The sequence below is a fragment of the Staurois parvus genome, unplaced genomic scaffold (genome assembly GCF_062004578.1).
Source record: "Staurois parvus isolate SC_StPar_1 unplaced genomic scaffold, SC_StPar_1.0 ptg003344l, whole genome shotgun sequence".
Taxonomy (NCBI): Eukaryota; Metazoa; Chordata; class Amphibia; order Anura; family Ranidae; genus Staurois; species Staurois parvus.
In genome coordinates this window covers 1-12,787 of record NW_028321140.1, presented here as the reverse complement: position 1 = coordinate 12,787, position 12,787 = coordinate 1, and the positions used below count along the sequence as shown (strand labels likewise).

General features: G+C 46.7%; 1 protein-coding gene across 1 annotated transcript; it reads right to left on the bottom strand.

Annotated features, from left to right (window-relative positions):
* Positions 1 to 221: 221 nt before the first annotated feature.
* LOC149428298 (hemoglobin heart muscle subunit alpha-type) lies at positions 222 to 6,888 on the bottom strand. The gene is made up of 3 exons (XM_089667534.1): positions 6,718 to 6,888; positions 1,927 to 2,119; positions 222 to 553 (listed from the first exon to the last, which is right to left on the bottom strand). The coding sequence occupies exons 1-3, from the start codon at positions 6,810 to 6,812 to the stop codon at positions 440 to 442; spliced, it is 402 nt and encodes a 133-aa protein (XP_089523660.1). The 5' UTR covers positions 6,813 to 6,888; the 3' UTR covers positions 222 to 439.
* Between the last annotated feature and the right edge of the window lie 5,899 nt (positions 6,889 to 12,787).

Genomic DNA, 12,787 nt, shown 5'->3' with positions numbered 1-12,787 from the left:
GGTGTCAGTGGGGGAGGAATAGTGCTCCCATCATCAACACCCCAATCACATGCGAGGAAAGCTGATTGGGCGATGGAAGTCAGCAGAGCGCCCCCTCTGGAGCAGCCCCCCCAGACATGGACACTCCCCTCCCCCCAGGCATGGACACTCCCCCTCCAGACATGGACACTCCCCCCCAGACATGGACACTCCCCCCCAGACATGGACAGGAGTCTCGGAGGTACAAGGACAGCAGTCACGACTTTATTGCGGTGATTTGGACGCCGTTTGGCGCTACATTACATCACGTTTATAGTCAATGTTAGGAGTAAACAATATAGACTAGAGGGGGGGGGGGCAGCATGCAGAGAGAAGACTAAACATTGAGGTCGATGGGCACCCTTCCCTGAAGAGTTAATGCCGCCATATTGGATTCTGGCGAGTCGTCTTGGTGGGACGATTAGCTGGAAGTCAGAACGTTTCCGACCTCAACCAGGAACTTGCTCCAGGCGGCTTGGTTCACTTCTCCTCCAAAGTGGGCGGCCAAGACCTCTACGATGACGCCGTTCAGCAGCTGGGGGGCGGTAATAAAGAAACAATCAGTGAAACATGGCGGCCGGCGAGAACATCGTCTACATTGGTGCTGACCGCCGCGGCGGATTTCGGGGGCGGATTTGGATTTGGGAGAGTTTTGATAGATTTTCGTGGTTTTCGTGGCACTTTACACATATCTTACTATAAGGGAAGCCAATGAGGGTGTTTGTTGGGCCCGGTGAAGCCACGAATATATGCGTCTGTATACCCCCATCCCACCCATCCCCCATGACTGAGCCCCCAATCCTACCCATCCCCCATTCTCCATCCCACCCATCCCCCATGACTGAGCCCCCAATCCCACCCATCCCCATCCTCCATCCCCCCATGACTGAGCCCCCCATCCTCCATGACTGAGCCCCCCATCCTCCATCCCGCCCATCCCCCATGACTGAGCCCCCAATCCCGCCCATTCCCCATTCTCCATCCCACCCATCCTCCATGACTGAGCCCCCCATCCCACCCATCCCCCATTCTCCATTCCACCCATCCTCCATGACTGAGCCCCCCCATCCTCCATGGCTGAGCCCCCCATCCCACCCATCCCCCATTCTTTATTCCACCCATCCTCCATGACTGAGCCCCCCATCCTCCATCCCACCCATCCTCCATGACTGAGCCCCCCATCCTCCATCCCACCCATCCTCCATGACTGAGCCCCCCATCCCACCCATCCCCCATTCTTTATTCCACCCATCCTCCATGACTGAGCCCCCCATCCTCCATCCCACCCATCCTCCATGACTGAGCCCCCCATCCTCCATCCCACCCATCCTCCATGACTGAGCCCCCCATCCCGCCCATCCCCCATCCTCCATCCCCCATGACTGAGCCCCCCATCCTCCATGACTGAGCCCCCCATCCCGCCCATCCCCCATCCTCCATCCCCCATGACTGAGCCCCCCATCCTCCATGACTGAGCCCCCCATCCTCTATCCCGCCCATCCCCCATCCTGCCCATCCCCCATCCTCCATCCCCCCATCTCCCATGACTGAGCCCCCATAGAGGGAGGTCACGGCTGGATCAATGACGCCCTTCATGCTCCATGGGATTAGCGGTGCGGATTTACATTTCTGACACATGAAGTGTAAAGGGGAGGTGATGGGGCCCGGAGTGGAAGAACGCAGGACCCCTGACCACTTGGAGGATCTGTGAGTGAATGAAGACTCTCTAACCCCCCCTCCCCCCCATGAAAACCACCAGAATTGGGTTTTCCCCATCAACACCAACACATAGCAACGAAAAGGGTGAAACTTCACAGAAATCGAACTTTTGCAGAACTTTTGACCGATGGTAACCCCTTTGGCTCCTCCCTAATATACACCTATGAGGAATGGGCGGAGTCTACGTACCTTCATGTGGTCCGGGCTCAGCTTCAGCTTGTTGGTGTGGAGGTCCTGGTGCTTCTTCAGGTTGTCAAGGCTCTTTATGGCTTCTCCGAGGGCCCCAAAGATCTTCCCTCCGTGGGTCAGGAGGTCCTGGGAGCCGGGACTCAGGTCAAAGCGGCTGAAGAAGGACTTGGTTTCCGGGTGAGTCTGGAAGAGTCTGGAGAAGAAGCCACAAATCACGTGAAACCAACTTCCAGATACTCCAGAGAAGACACAGCAGAACAATAGGGCCCCTAGGATCTACAGAGGATCTACAGTACTAGATAAGGGCCCTAGGATCTACAGGGGATCTACAGTACTATAGAAGGGCCCCTAGGATCTACAGAGGATCTACAGTACTAGAGAAGGGCCCCTAGGATCTACAGAGGATCTACAGTACCAGATAAGGGCCCTGGGATCTACAGAGGATCTACAGTACTAGAGAAGGGCCCCTAGGATCTACAGAGGATCTATAGTACAATAGAAGGGCCCCTTGATTCTACAGAGGCTCTATAGTACTATAGAAGGGCCCTTGGATCTAGAGATGATCTATAGTACTATAGAAGGGCCCCTAGGATATAGAGGTGAGCTGTGGTGCTACAGAAGGGCCCCTTGGCTCTAGATGTGATCTATAGTACTATAGAAGGTCCCCTTGGATCTACAAAGGATCTATAGTAAAACAGAAGGGCCCCTAGGATCTAGAGGTGAGCTGTGGTGCTACAGAAGGGCCCCTTAGATCTAGGGGTGATCTATAGTACTATAGAAGGACCCCTTGGATGTAGAGGTGATCAAGGGGGGGGTGAGGATGGCGAGGGGAGAGATGAGGATAATGGGGGGGAGAGGTGAGGATGGCGGGGGGGGGAGAGGTCAGGGTGGTGGGGGGGGGGGGTTAGGTCAGGATGGCGGGGGGGTTAGGTCAGGATGGCGGGGGGAGAGGTCAGGATGGCGGGGGGGGAGAGGTCAGGATGGCGGGGAGGAGGTCAGGATGGCGAGGTCAGTATGGTGGGGGGGGGGAGAGGTCAGTATGGTGGGGGGGGAGAGGTCAGGATGGCGGGAGGGGAGAGGTCAGGATGGCGGGAGGGGGGAGGTCAGGATGGCGGGGGGGGGAGAGGTCAGGATGGCGGGGGGGGGAGAGGTGAGGATGGCGGAGGGGGGAGAGGTCAGGATGGTGGGGGGGAGAGGTGAGGATGGCGGAGGGGGGGAGAGGTCAGGATGGTAGGGGGGGAGGTCAGGATGGCAGGGGGGGGAGAGGTCAGGATGGCGGGGGGGGGAGAGGTCAGGATGGCAGGGGGGGGGAGGTCAGGATGGCGGGGAAGAGGTGAGGATGGCGGATGGCGGGGGGGGGGGAGAGGTGAGGATGGTGGGGGAGGAGAAGTGAAGATGGCGGGGGGGGTGAGGATGGCGGTGGGGGGAGAGGTAAGGATTGGGGGGGGAGTGGTGAGGATGGCGAGGGGGGGGAGAGGTCAGGATGGCGGGGGGGGAGAGGTGAGGATGACAGGGGGGGAGAGGTGAGGATGACAGGGAGGGAGAGGTGAGGATGGCGGGGGGGAGAGGTGAGGATGGCGGGGGGGGGGGGGAGTGGTGAGGATGGCGGGGAGGGGGAGTGGTGAGGATGGCGGGGGGGAGTGGTGAGGATGGCGGGGGGGAGAGGTAAGGATGGCCGGGGGGGTGGCGGTGGGAGAGGTAAGGATGGCGGGGGGGGGGGGGTAAGGATGGCGGGGGGGAGAGGTAAGGATGGCGGGGGGGGTAAGGATGGCGGGGGGGAGAGGTAAGGATGGGGGGGGGGAGAGGTAAGGATGGCGGGGGGGGAGAGGTGAGGATGGCGGGGGGGGAGAGGTGAGGATGGCGGGGGGGGAGAGGTGAGGATGGCCGGGGGGGAGAGGTGAGGATGGCGGAGGGGGGGAGAGGTCAGTATGGCGGGGAGGGGGGAGAGGTCAGTATGGCGGGAGGGGGGAGAGGTAAGGATGGCGGGGGGGGAGGTAAGGATGGTGGGGGGGGAGAGGTGAGGATGGTGGGGGGGGAGGAGAGGTGAGGATGGTGGGGGGGGAGAGGTGAGGATGGCGGGGGGGAGAGGTCAGTATGGCAGGGGGGAGAGGTGAGGATGGTGGGCGTGTGCTATACGTGACATTCATGGAATAATTCTCACCCGTGGCCAACCGAACATTATCTGATGTCACCAGATTGTGCTGCCGGATTCCACCATAAATGATGGGGCTTAGAAATGTATCCCCCTTGTACCCTCCATGTATCCCCCATGTACCCTCCATGTATCCCCCACGTACCCCCCATGTATTCCCCACGTACCCCCCATGTATCCCCCCCATGTACCCTCCATGTATCCCCCCCCATGTACCCTCCATGTATCCCCCCCATGTTCCCTCCATATGACCTCAATGCACCCTCCATGTATCTCCCACAATGCATCTGCTGTACAGGTGACCCCTGTGTTCTGTGCATTGCTGGAAGTTCCCTGTCCTCCAGTGTAATGATGGATGGGGGGCGCTGCAGGTGCTGCTTATCAGTTAATAATTAGCCGCCTCCGATGGGACAGCCAATAGCAGCGCAGATATGCCGGGGGGGGGGGGGGACCGGAATACCAAACCGACTTCCAGGGATGTTTGGTTAAAGTTGAACCCGAGCCAAGCAGCTGAACACACAGATGGATTACATACAAGGGGGCTGCTCTACGTGCCAACAGAGGTGTACATCTGTCCATCCAGTCCTGAGATTCACACAGCTCTGCCACCCTGCCTGATGGGGACCCGGTTCCTCCCTCCTGCAGGTAAGTAACCCCTACAGGTCCCCGCCCCCTCCCCCGGCCTGGACCCTGAAAGGAATACATGTGAGAGCCGAACATTAAAACCTAAAAGGTTCGTAAAGGAAGCGACTCAACACATTTCTGTATCTGATCTGTACGTTTATATACGTTTGTGATCAATTCGGATCTTTAATGTACGTTGGGAATCGCACACATGACTCAGGACGGCGGACCTCAGACATTTGTACATTAGACTCATGAGCTCATCTCTCCGTCACTCTACTCTCTCCTCCTATCAGCATGCTTCTTGTCCACTCATGAACCACTGGGTCCCTTGTGCTGTTTCTCCCTCCCCCAGTCTGAGCTCTGCTGTACAGGGAATGCAGAAGGGCTGATACTGAGTACTTACACTTTTTGCATTAAAATAATACATTTAATTGTATATGATATAGGAAAAAAAACTAAAAAAAAGAAAACTAATGCAGCTGCCACATCTAAGGATGGTAGGATGCCGCATATAAATGTTTTTCTTGGGTTTAGATTTGCTTTAAATATAGAATATACAGCAAATAGGAATATATAGAAAACAATGTATAGAATATATAAATACTGAATAGAAAGAAAATAAAAATGGAAATATATAAATATAGAATATTGAAAAATAGAAATATATAGACCATAGAAATATATAAAATAAAGAAATCTATAAATACAAAACATAAAAAATATATAGAGAATAAAAATAGAAATATGTAGAATATAGTTTATAGAAATAAAGAATATATAGCAAATAAAATATATAGAAGACAGAAATATATGAATATAGAATATAAAAATTAGAAAATATAGAGAATTAAAATAGAAATTTATAGAGAATATATCAAATAAAATATATAGAATTATAGAAAAATAGAATGTAGAAAAACAGAAATATATAGAATGTGAGAAATATATAAAATAAAGAAATCTATAAATACAGAATATAAAAATATACAATATAGGAGAGAATAAAAATAGAAATATGTAGAATATAGTTTATAGAAATATAGAATATATAGCAAATAAAATTTATAGAACATAGAAATATATAAATATAGAATATATAGAGAATAGAAATATATAAATATAGAATATAGAGAATAGAATATATAAATATAGAATATATAGAGACTACAAATATACAAATATATAAATATAGAATATATAGAGAATAGAAATATATAAATATAGAATATAGAGAATACAAATATATAAATATAGAATATAGAGAATACAAATATATAAATATAGAATATAGAGAATACAAATATATAAATATATAAATATAGAATATAGAGAATAGAAATATATAAATATAGAATATAGAGAATACAAATATATAAATATATAAATATAGAATATAGAGAATAGAAATATGTAATATAGAATATATAGAGACTACAAATATATAAATATAGAATATATAGAGAATAGAAATATATAAATATAGAATATATAGAGAATAGAAATATATAAATATAGAATATATAGAGAATAGAAATATATAAATATAGAATATAGAGACTACAAATATATAAATATATAAATATAGAATATAGAGAATACAAATATATAAATATAGAATATAGAGAATACAAACAGAAATGTCTTGAGTATTTATTAATATATAAATGTAGAAATCTAGAGAAGATGAAGTGGAAAGTTCCTCGAACGTCTCTATAAATCTCCCCATTGGTGGCACGTCTGTCCATCTGGCCCAATGGGGTTGACTTGTTGAAGGCAAATAGTCTGTTCACTTTGTAGTAGAAATTTCCCTCAACTTAGTGAATTTGGTGCCCAATCACATGGCAGGAACATGAAATACTATTTTCTTGCACCTGATTGGATGATGGAAGTCAGTGGAGCATCACCTCATTCTCTAAGCCAAGGGGACGTTCTCTTGGTCTATTTGCCTTCAGTAACCCCCCCCCCCCAGTTTAGGAGGTGCCCATACACCCCATACCCATCCATTGAGTTACCTTTCCAAGGACTCAGCGCCCAGCTTGTTGCTCTGGGGGGCAATCTTGTCCCAGAGGGAGGCGACGGCGGACTTCTCGCTATCGGAAAGGCCCATGTTGTCAGGTGGAGGTCTCTGGAGGTCGGTGAGCTTGGACTTGGACTTGCTGGTGGATGTCTGCCCTTGGAGGTCCACTCCTTATATACCCCCAGAGGGTTTATTAAAGGCCCACACCATGTGAGCTCCACGTGACCTTCCTCCAGTGAAGTCCTCATAATCTGGTATGGGCTGGAGTTGGGGGGGGTTTGGGGGGGGGGTGACTTTGGTTAGCTATCAATAGCCCAGTGATACTTCCAGGCGGTGCTTTGCCGGCTGCCATTATTTTAATTGGTCACGAGTTGTAAGAAGGTGAAATGTGACTCCGGCCCCCTGGAATGTCGGCAATGTTCTCCTCAATTACAGGGATTGTTATTTGCATCCCAAACGACTCCTAATCTGTCTTATCACTCGGTGACCCCCTGCAAGCCGAGTAATGAAGGAGTACGCCGCTGTAGCCACGTACGCCCAGAGATGTCCTACAGGGAGCCTATGAAGGGTACAGAGAGGAACAATACCGTGCAGGAAGGATCTGGCCCCAGAGGTCAGGGGGTCATCCGCCCCACACCGGCCCCTCATTGTATATTTCTATCTATATATATATAGGAGAGGGAATTGTCTTCACTGGAGGCGTCCAATCAGGATGAACATCAGGAACTCAACGTTTTATGAAAAATACAAACCTTCCAGAACTTTCCCATCACCCTTCCATGGTCTGTCGGGTATAGTCTGAATACTTGTAGATTGTAAGCTCCTCGGAACAGCTTCCTCATCCCTCTTATCCTGAGATGTAGTGTGACTCTACGGCCGGCCTTCATATCGGAAACAACGGAGCAAACGGTGCTGTACGAGTCCTCTGTAATAATAATAAATCCTCTATAATAATAATAATATAAATCCTCTGTAATAATAATAATAATAATATAAATCCTCTGTAATAATAATAATAATAATAATAATATAAATCCTCTATAATAATAATAATATAAATCCTCTATAATAATAATAATAATATAAATCCTCTATAATAATAATAATATAAATCCTCAATAATAATAATAATAATATAAATCCTCTATAATAATAATAATATAAATCCTCAATAATAATAATAATAATATAAATCCTCTGTAGTAATAATAATAATAATATAAATCCTCTATAATAATAATAATATAAATCCTCTATAATAATAATAATAATATAAATCCTCTATAATAATAATAATATAAATCCTCAATAATAATAATAATAATATAAATCCTCTATAATAATAATAATAATAATATAAATCCTCTATTATAATAATAATAATATAAATCCTCTATAATAATAATAATACTATAAATCCTCTATAATAATAATAATATAAATCCTCAATAATAATAATAATAATATAAATCCTCTATAATAATAATAATAATAATATAAATCCTCTATTATAATAATAATAATATAAATCCTCTATAATAATAATAATAATACTATAAATCCTCTATAATAATAATATAAATCCTTAATAATAATAATAATAATATAAATCCTCTATAATAATAATAATATAAATCCTCTATAATAATAATATAAATCCTCTATAATAATAATAATAATATAAATCCTCTATAATAATAATAATAATAATAAAAATAATATAAATCCACTATTATAATAATAATATAAATCCTGTATAATAATAATATAAATCCTCAATAATAATAATATAAATCCTCTATAATAATAATAATAATAATAATAATAATATAAATCCTCTATTATAATAATAATATAAATCCTGTATAATAATAATAATAATAATATAAATCCTCTATAATAATAATATAAATCCTTAATAATAATAATAATAATATAAATCCTCTATAATAATAATATAAATCCTCTATAATAATAATAATATAAATCCTCTATAATAATAATATAAATCCTCTATAATAATAATAATAATAATATAAATCCTCTATAATAATAATAATAATAATAAAAATAATTTAAATCCACTATTATAATAATAATCTAAATCCTGTATAATAATAATAATAATATAAATCCTCTATAATAATAATATAAATCCTCTATAATAATAATAATAATAATTACATAAATTCTCTGTAATAATAATAATATAAATCCTCTATAATAATAATATAAATCCTCAATAATAATAATATAAATCCTCTATAATAATAATAATAATAATAATATAAATCCTCTATAATAATAATAATAATATAAATCCTCTATAATAATAATAATATAAATCCTCAATAATAATAATATAAATCCTCTATAATAATAATAATATACGTAAATTCTGTATAATAACAGTAATAATAATAATATATAAATCTTGTATTATAATAATAAAATAAATTCTGTATAATAACGATATTAATATATAAATTCTGTATTATAATAATAATCATAAATAGTAATATCCTGTATAGTAATAATAAATAATAACAATAATAAAAATAAATAAATCCTCTAATATCAATAAAAATCAATGTAAACCCTGTTTAGTAGCAACAATAATAACAATAATAAATAATAATATCCTGTATAACAATAATAATATAAATCCTGTATAATAACAATAAATAATACAGGGGATGGGCTGAAATAATTACGGGTACCACATCCTAAGCAGAATAGAAAATGAAACATTTTAATTACATTATTACATACAAATGTCTCCCCACTCATGGTGACCCCCTCCCCCCACCTGTCTGCCCCACTCATGGTGACCCCCCCCCCCACCTGTCTGCCCCACTCATGGTGACCCCCCCCCCACCTGTCTGCCCCACTCATGGTGACCCCCCCCCCCACCTGTCTGCCCCACTCATGGTGATCCCCCCCCACCTGTCTGCCCCACTCATGGTGACCCCCTCCCCCCACCTGTCTGCCCATAGAAATGATTATTGGGACAGACAGTTGTTAGGAAAAAGAAAAGCAAAAAAAGAAATGAAGAGACAGCCGGCCGGCCGGAGATTGTATTTGATGTCTTTGTATGCACACAGCAGGTCGCTGTCACTGATATTTGCACATTACAAATATCTTCGGTCTTCAGTTGCTTGAATGGCCGGCCATGATGACGTCACTCCATGATGACGTCACTCCATGATGACGTCACTCCCGCACTCTGACCTGAAAACAAACCAAAAATAGAAATAAAGACAAATAAACTCCAATATTAAATAGAGCAAAAAAAAAAGGATCAGCAGCGGGCGGCCCGAGAGCCAGCAGTCCTGTCCTTGGTACAGATAAGAGGCCTTATTGGGGTTCAATGAAGAACTGTGAATGTGGGGGGAGGGGGAGGGGCAAAGAGGACCCCAGCACTGCAGTCCACCAAAGGCCCCATCACATGGTTGTCACTCCGCTTTTACTGAGAAATGACGGGGGAGGTCCAGGAACTTCATGGCAGGATGACCAGGGATTAGTTTAATAAAAGTTTTACACCCGGCACTAAGATCACTCCCCCCCCCACTGAGATCACACCCCCCCACTGAGATCACACCCCCCCCACTGAGATCACACCCGGCACTGAGATCACCCCCCCCCACTGAGATCACTCCCCCCCACTGAGATCACACCCCCCCCACTGAGATCACACCCCCCCACTGAGATCACACACTGCACTAAGATCACTACCCCCCACTAAGATACACCCCCCCACTGAGATCACACCCCCCCACTAAGTTCACCCCCCCCACTGAGATCACCCCCCCACTGAGATCACACCCACCACTGAGATCACACCCCCCACTGAGATCACACCCACCACTGAGATCACACCCCCCCACTGAGATCACACCCGCCACTGAGATCACTCCCCCCCCACTGAGATAACACCCCCCCACTGAGATCACACACCCCCACTGAGATCACACACCCCCACTGAGATCACCCCCCCCCCCCCCCACTGAGATCACACCCGCCACTGAGATCACACTGAGATCACATCCGGCACTGAGATCACACCCCCCCCCACTGAGATCACACACCCCCCCCCCCACTGAGATCACACCCGGATTTGAGATCACACCCGCCACTGAGATCACACCTGCCACTGAGATCACACCCAACACTGAGATCACACCCGCCACTGAGATCACACCCAGCACTGAGATCACACCCTCCCAACTGAGATCATACCCGGCACTGAGATCACACTGAGATCACACACCCCCCCCCCCCCCCACACTGAGATCACACCCGGCATTGAGATCAAACCCCCCACTGAGGTCACACCCGGCACTGAGGTCACACCGAGATGACACTGAGGTCACACCCAGCACTAAGGTCACACCGGAAGGTCACACCTAGCAGATCACACTGAGGTCACACCCCGGAAGGTCACACAGAGGTCACACCCGGCACTGAAGTCACACCCGGCACTGAGGTCACACCCGGAAGGTGACACCTAGCAGATCACACTGAGGTCACACCTGGCACTGAGGTCACACCCGGCACTGAGGTCACACCCGGCAGGTCACACCCGGCACTGAGGTCACACCCGGAAGGTCACACCTAGCAGATCACACTGAAGTCACACCCGGCACTGAGGTATCACCCGGCAGGTCACACAGAGGTCACACCCGGCACTGAGGTCACATCCGGCAGGTCACACCCGGAAGGTCACACCCGGCACTGAGGTCACACCCGGCAGGGTCACACCCGGCAGGTCAAACCCGGAAGGTCACACCCGGCAGGTCAAACCCGGCAGGTCACACCCGGAAGGTCACACCCGGCAGGTCACACCCGGCAGGTCACACCCGGCAGATCACACCCGGCAGGTCACACCCGGCAGATCACACCCGGCAGGTCACACCCGGAAGGTCACACCCGGCAGGTCACACCCGGAAGGTCACACCCGGCAGATCACACTGAGGTCACACCCGGCAGGTCACACCCGGCAGGTCACACCCGGAAGGTCACACCCGGCAGATCACACTGAGGTCACACCCGGCAGGTCACACCCGGCAGATCACACCCGGCAGGTCACACCCGGCAGGTCACACCCGGCAGATCACAGTGCGGCCTGAGCTGGGAACGATGTGAAGCGTCTCCTATTATGTAATATCATTAGAGGCGGATGGCGGGATTACTCCGCCTGTAATCGAGGAATGTCTGGCCGCGGATCAGGAATTCCTCTGGCGGACGGCGGTGGAAGGATTATATAATAGGCTGTCATATCTGATCATAGATGGAATCTCAGCTTCATGTTTCCTGACAACCCCGGCCAGAATGTGATGTAATATGTGATCCTGTGCCATGTTCTGTGTGTGCGGGGGGGGGAGGAGGGGAGAGACAGCTGTGACTGAGGGCAGATCATCAGAGAGCGGGCAATCTTCACCCTGGGCTGCTGGAGGACAAATCACAGGGACTGGAAGATCAGGACGGGGAGATGAGGACGGGGAGATGAGGACGGGAAGATCAGGACTGGAAGATCAGGACAGGGAGATCAGGACAGGGAGATCAGGACTGGAAGATCAGGATGGGGAGATCAGGACGGGGAGATGAGGACGGGGAGATGAGGACTGGAAGATCAGGACAGGGTGATCAGGACTGGGAGATGAGGACGGGAAGATCAGGACGGGAAGATCAGGACTGGAAGATCAGTATGGGGAGATCAGGACTGGAAGATCAGGACAGGGTGATCAGGACTGGAAGATCAGGACAGGAAGATCAGGACGGGGAGATCAGGACTGGAAGATCAGTATGGGAGATCAGGACTGGAAGATCAGGACGGGGAGATCAGGACGGGGAGATGAGGACTGAAAGATCAGGATGGGGAGATCAGGACTGGAAGATCAGGACAGGGAGATCAGGACTGGAAGATCAGGACGGGGAGATCAGGACTGGAAGATCAGGACGGGGAGATCAGGACAGGGAAGATCAGGACAGGGGAGATCAGGACTGGAAGATCAGGACGGGAAGATCAGGATGGGGAGATGAGGACTGGAAGATCAGGACGGGGA